Below are 7,170 nucleotides of genomic sequence, written 5' to 3'. Positions count from 1 at the left end.
ATTCCCTACCCTACGCCAAATTATAATAATTATCGCCGATACGGATTAGTTTTTACCCAATTAAAAATCCTTCCATAATAAAACGGGTAAGCGATCCAGGAAATCCGTATTTTATACGATGGGAAATAATATTCGGGTTAAACGAAATTTATTAATCCATTATTTAACGTCGAATTAGCTTTGGGTTAAATCCGCGATACCGAAATAAAGTTGGTTTTAACTAACCGAACGGTGGTGGTTTTATATATACGGGGTGCGGGCGGTTTATTTAATGGCGCGGGTACCGGGTTAATAATAACCTCCGGTTATATTGCAGGGGGCCAGTTTTTAAAATTTTTTAATAGCGGGGATAATACGCTGGCAAATGGTTTAAAAAATGCCAGGGGAATTTGCAATTGGCGGTTATCTAAATCCGGGGCAAATTTGTTATAATTATCGTCTATATTAATATTATTATTGCTTTTATTGGCGGACGCGGGGGCAGGTTAGTTATCGCTTTCGTCTATATAAATATTATCGTTATTATAATCGACGGGGGCGGGGGCAGGTTCGTTATCGCCGGGGTCCATATCGGTATTATTTCCATCTTTATCGACGGGGGGGCAGATTTATTATCGCCGGAATCCATATCGGTATTATTTTAATTATTATCATCATTATTAAAAATGGTGGGAAAATTTGAAAGGATTCCGGTTATATCCGAATAACCCTGTAATATAAAACGGTTTAACCGTGCAAAATTAAATTCCAAAACAATTTCAATATCCGCGTCGTAATTTTCCAAATTTTTGAAATATTGGTTTATTTTTTTAATACGGGCTTTTTTTATAATATGGTTATTAGGTTGGCAGATAATTTAATATTGATGGGTATATATCCTAACGTAAATTTGGTGGTGGTTTAGGCGGAGGTTTTACCTTTTTGGCGTTTTTTGGGAGTTATGGTGATAAAAAACCGTAATGGTAATAATTGTTACGGTTTTTAGCGAATTAAAGCAATTATTGTAACTACTGTTACAATAAAATTAATTAATCTGACCGGGACTTAACCGGGTGGGGGGTACTTTTGCGATGCAGGGGCGTTAATTATAATTTACCCTCGTTACGATTGGGTTAATACCTATTTGGGTAAATAGGGTATAACTAGTTTTATCCAATTAAAAATGTTTTAATTAGGCTTCCTAACGAATATGCTTGCAGTATTTGCTAAAGCAATTTTGCGATTATAATAATTGCTATGTTTATTAATTAAAAATTAAACGCTGGTTTAATCGGTACATTTTTTTATTAATCGTTATAAAAAGAATCTAGCGGCCGGAAAAAAGGTTTTTATTGTAAAAAAAAAGCTAACAAAAAAAAGGAAGTATTTATAATTGGGTTTGTGTATAGGGCTTTCTGCTAGTAAAATAAAATTAAAATGGAAACGCCAAAGATTCCGGAATTTAACCGTAACAATTATTATAATTCGCAATATCGAACCCTTTTATTTTTAATCGGGGCGCCGTTACGCCGTACCAACCTATATATAGTCCAAGCTTTCAATCTACGTAATAATTGTTATTATCCAACATTTGGTCGTTTTATTCAAGCCGTTAATTGGGGATTTTAATATTTAACAATTATATGCTTTACGTTACTTAATAATCCTCCGCCCCTAATTAATCCAATTCGGCATCGCCTTTTTCGTCGTTCGACCCTTTTATAATCCAAGACACGTTATTTAATTTAATTAGGATTAATTTCAATCGCCTTCTAGTTTTTGGGTCATAAATTTATAAACGTTCCTATACTGGATATTTTTGTAACCGTTAACGTTAACCAGCATTTTAACCTGTGATTATAATACCGTTTAATTCGTTCGTCGGCGTGTTAATTATATGCGTTATTTAGCATATAATAGGTCCACTTTTATTTGTAGATAAGCCACAATAGATAGTGCCGAAATGGGGCTGCTAAGGTTGTAAATTTTCTGTTATATTTTATATATTGCAGGAGTTGCGATTTAAAGTCAGCGAATGGGGGTTCACCCTGTACCGGGTTTAATACCAACCCTGCATTTACGAGTCAGCTACCCTGTAGCGGGTTGAAACTTTCACCAAATTAGCAAATTAGTGCGAACCCAGAAATGGTTTATATGGAAATAAGGGTGTTTTTTCAACGACGCATACAAAATAATTTTTCGGAAAATCGTGTGCGGTAATGGAACCCTTTGCGGGGTGCGGACCCCCATTTCGATGTCGGAGAATATATAAGGGAGACAAAGCAAAGTTTCCCCCACTAATAAATTAAATCTATTAATCCCAAAATTAGTGAATTTAGTGCATACAAACCCTGAAGTTACAGGTTTTTACAACGCAACTAGCACCACGCCGCACCTAGGCTAATGCCTAACCCCCTGTTAGCAACCCATATTGTTAACACGGCGTTTACTAGGTTATTTCCCCGAATAATTGTTAATTATATCCATCGTTTCCTAAAATACCACCGTGCTTTAATTTAACCGCTTTTTTTTTATTATTTGTGCAAATAAAAGGCGTAATTTCGTATCCCATTTTCGTATATTATTGGGAATTGAACAACGAAATAATCGTAATATTCTTTAAACCATTTAATTAATTGTAAATCTGGAACATTTTCCAGCAAATCATTTTTCGTCCATTCCCGGTTATAAGAATGGACGAATTTTTTAACGATATTGAAAATTACTGGTTTGGGTAGCACCAATTGGGATAATTGGTCGTATAACCGCCGCGGGTTTGGGAAAAGGATAATTATTATAAAATAAATACCCCATTTATCCAATTATTTAAATATATAACCTTTTTTGTAATTTTGTTTGGGTATTTTAATTGGCGGTTTTTTAGGGGGTAATGCGGGTAAAACTCCAATTTGGTGCACGCAAGCGTTGCAACAATTTTCAGGTTATTTTACCATAAAAATGGATTCGTTTCTTATATAAAATCCAATATAATTCGTCGAAAATATTTAACGTTGGCGAAAGTTTATATATTTGGCGTTTCCTTTTTTTACTTTTTTTTATTTATTATTTTTATTACGTTTAATGGGGCGGAAGCGTAATTCGAATATACCCAGAAGGCCGGTTCATGGTAATTCCGACGCTTTTACCCAATTATTATCGTTTTAATTAGATTTAGCGACACGTGGAAAACTAATAGGGAATGACCGCGTTTATAAATACGTTAAAAAATTTAAATGGGTAATTTGTAAATTTTTAACGTTTTTTCGTAATATTACGGGTTATTTGGTTAATTTAATTAATAATTTTAATTTGGTTAATTTTTATTTTGCGATGGACCCCTGCGTATCGAAATACCAATAAGGCGCAAAAAAGTATACGGTTTTTTTACGGTTAGGCCCGCGTGCGGTTCGTCCGAACCTTTACCACAGGTTTGCGGGGTCGTTTAATATTAACGCGCCGTATTATATTATACGTTTTATATTAGGTATATTTATACCTATACCCAAAAATGAAATGGAAAATATAATGCGAGTTTTAAAATCCGGTTTGGAAAATTTTGCGTAAATTTTAATTTTATCGATTTTAAATATAAATATATTATACCGGATAATTATATCGGTTGCGTTTCGTTTAATAAATTTCCTAAATACTAAATCTTTTATTAGGAATTGGCGTGTTTACATAATACGGTTCCTGGCGTCCATATATATAATAGTTTTCAAAATACGGGTAACGGATAATAATATAATATTCCCTATTAGGAATAGGAGGCGCCGGTAATCGTTAATTAGGGGTTTACGCTCCAAATACTGTATTATAATTGCAATCTCGGGTCGGTCGAAAGGCGTTTTAGCGAAACGTATTATCCTTTTATAATATAATTGGTCGAAAACGAAATTTTAATTTTTGCTGTAAAAATTACGGTACACCCGAATATAAATACGGTTGCTGGTATAATTACCCGGACCAAACGCAGTATAAAAAACGATGCCCTGAAATACTTCCATTGTAAAATTATATAAAATTTATTAATATTAAATAAAGCGATACGTTGGTAGAATATAGGGTTTTGAAAAAATTTGAAAAATCGGTAATTGGTGGTTTATTCCGGGTTTAAAAAAATATGCGTATATTTACAAACGGTTTACGTGTTCCAAAAAAGGTTATATTAAATAAAATTAGTTTTAATAATAAAAACCGCATATTTATAATTACGTTTAAAATAAATTGGTCAATTAATTTGGGGTTCGCGGCGGGATAACGTTATATATTACGTAACTATTTTTACCTTAATTTGTTTAATGCGATTATTTTAATAATAATAATATTATTGCGAATAACCGAGGTAATTTGCAATATTATATTTTTCCCGTACCCGGTTTTTACCAGCAAAAATTACATTTTTTATATTATATAAAACCTGGTATATATATTCCATTTGGTTATAATATGGGATTCGTGCAGGACTATTAAAAAATTTGTGGAAATTTAAAAACTATATAGCAGTTAAGGAAACTAATTCATATTATAAATTTAAATAACCCAAAATTTGGGTTTTGGCGTATAATTCTGGGAAAGTATGTACGTCGGGGGAGGTATTTGCCGCCGCGTATGCGGGATTGGGACCGCGAAAAATTGCGTCGATTTGGTGGGGAAACGAAATATATATAAACGTGTTTCCGGATATTATATATATAATTTAGTACGGATATATAAAAATTTGCGGAAATAATGGTTTTTTTTGATGGGTGGATATATAACGTATTATATAATATATATTTTATACGGATTGTAAAATTAATCGTTTTACGTTATTTATATTAAAATTTATATATAAAAATTCCTTTCGCTTTTGCGATTTTTTACATATAAATTTCAACGGATTATAATCGTTATTATTAAAATACGAAATGGGTATCGATAATGTTTTTGGGTTAATAATAGGGATACGGCCATAAACGGATAAAAGGCGGGTTATATCCAATTTTTAATTGGCGTACCGGGTGCAAAACATTTTAGTTTTATAAAAAAGGCTTACCAATTCCTATTTTTAACGATGTTTTCTTTTTTCGATATTTTGCGTGGTTATGGAATAATAAGGGAGTATCGGTCGCAAAAAGGCCAAAAATACCGCCATAAACGGCGAAAATCGACAAATTGTCCTTAAACCTAAACTAAAGCGTTTTTTGGATGGACCCACAGGTATATTGCAAAACCGTAATTAAGCCACGAAATGGAGCGAAGCGAACGGAGTGGATCAATTGTGGAGCTTTGGGCTTCAGGGATGAGCCCTGAGACTACGCACTTTGCTCCGTTAGGTTAATAAAAATTGATATTTCATAACATGCCACCCTCTTTTCATCATCTACCATTATTCATAGCAACTATTTAAATATAGTTCAATTATAGAGGTTATATTTAATGTTTTAATATTAGTTCATTCAATTAAGTATAAGTAGCGGGTTTTGTGTTCAAAGAATAACCAAAATTTAAATAATGCAACGCAGGCTACGTTAGATTTTGACGATTTTTGTTTATTTCTTTGCTCGAATATTTAATTGCATACAGTGGTTGTACTATTACTTTTACGTATATAGCGCGAATACAGTGCAAATTCCGGCCACGAGCGGCGAAAATCGACAAGTTGTCCTTAGATTAAAACGAGCGCGACTTTTTCGGACAATGTAATTGGCCGAAACACCATGTGGCTAAAAGGTATATGGAGCGTTCGGTCCCCATTGCTAGGCAGGTGGGTTTAGTTTGGGCATTGAGACTAATGATTTGCCTATGATTTTATTTACCCCGGAATACGTCCCTGGTGCAGCTGGACAGGCTGGAAAATATGCTTTTATCTAATTAGGTATTTTGGCCGAACTGCTATAGTAACTGTTATCTAGCACCACCAAGTATTCTAATCGTAATGTGTAATCAAACCTTAGAAGTCTTGATTAAAAGCGGCAAGGGCGAACCAGGAAAATGTATCCGCGTGAAAACGGTTATACTCCCCAGGAAGACTAAAATGATAAAATGGTTAACGTTTTCAAACAGACAATATTGTACTTAAAAACGTTACTTACTTTAATGACGCAAGCAATCCATAAGTACCATAGTCCTCCGTATGTCTAACTATAGTATCCAAGTCTCTGGTTAGTGGATATGGGTCGGAGAAATACTAATAGAATGAGTTGGTAATATTTATTTACTGTATGGAACATGCGAAAGCTCGTGAACGAGGACACGAGCTCGATCGCCATCATGATACCTCCGTTTATCAAAGAATTTCGGGCATAAATATATTTGGTTGTTGGATTTGTCAGTGGGATAACGAGGGACATAAGCATCTGCCCAGTCACATTGGCCCCCTGGAGGATCGCAGCGGAAAACAATGTTTTTAGAGCCAAGGTCGCATGCGTCTTCAATCATAGAAAACGCTTCTTGAAGGGCCTCGAGTTTGTCTTCGTCATGAGTCTTAAAATATCTGAATCTCAGGTCAGGTTGGCCACGAAGAGCCCAGAATGCAGCATCGGCCATTGTCTTGCATCTAAATTAGTCGAGTTAGATGGAGTGATTTAATGTATTGAAAATAATTTAATACCTTGCCATGGCGGTTGTTATCATATCTCGCTCGTCATGACTACAGTCATGGTTAACTTGACCTCGTTTGACTTTGTTCAAATGGTTTATTTCCGGATGTCGAGTATTTCCAACCTTATTTTCACTTATATCAGACATAAGTTAAAATCCTATTAATTGATTTGAAACTTACCACGGTTTTGACAAAGGAGGGGTTGGCGTCCATGTAAACCTTGCCTTGGTGCAAAACCGGTAAAATAGTAGCAGTGGTGGAACTTGCGATTAAAACGCTTATAAGAAGGGAGGTAATCGTGTAGCACATCGTGTAAGTTACGGTTTGCTGTAAATGCGTTAAGTGAAGCTCTTTTACTACACGGATATGTAAAATGGATATTTTGCCAAATATTTGCACAGGTAGCAACACGTTAACGCAGCCTTTGTATTGAATGGTTTCCGCTTAAGCCTTTTATTTGTTCAGCCATATGTGTGATAATCTGTAATTGATTACTAAATAGGTTCGCACGTTTTTGTCCAGGTAATTAGAAGCTATTTTAAGGATATATGCCTGTTTAAAAAAGGGGTTTGGCATTAACATATGCGGCTTAATTGAATAAGCTG

The 7,170-nt window shown here is 34.5% G+C and overlaps 1 protein-coding gene across 1 annotated transcript; it reads right to left on the bottom strand.

The window, feature by feature from the left end:
• Nucleotides 1-5,914: 5,914 nt before the first annotated feature.
• On the bottom strand, nt 5,915-6,874 carry PpBr36_02604 (uncharacterized protein; the record flags this gene model as incomplete). The annotated part of the gene is made up of 4 exons (XM_029889783.1): nt 5,915-5,993; nt 6,057-6,105; nt 6,183-6,513; nt 6,746-6,874. The coding sequence occupies 4 exons, from the start codon at nt 6,872-6,874 to the stop codon at nt 5,915-5,917; spliced, it is 588 nt and encodes a 195-aa protein (XP_029753919.1).
• Nucleotides 6,875-7,170: the final 296 nt, after the last annotated feature.

The sequence above is a fragment of the Pyricularia pennisetigena genome, chromosome 3, assembly GCF_004337985.1.
Source record: "Pyricularia pennisetigena strain Br36 chromosome 3, whole genome shotgun sequence".
Lineage (NCBI taxonomy): Eukaryota > Fungi > Ascomycota > Sordariomycetes > Magnaporthales > Pyriculariaceae > Pyricularia > Pyricularia pennisetigena.
This window is presented reverse-complemented; position numbering and strand designations above follow the sequence as displayed.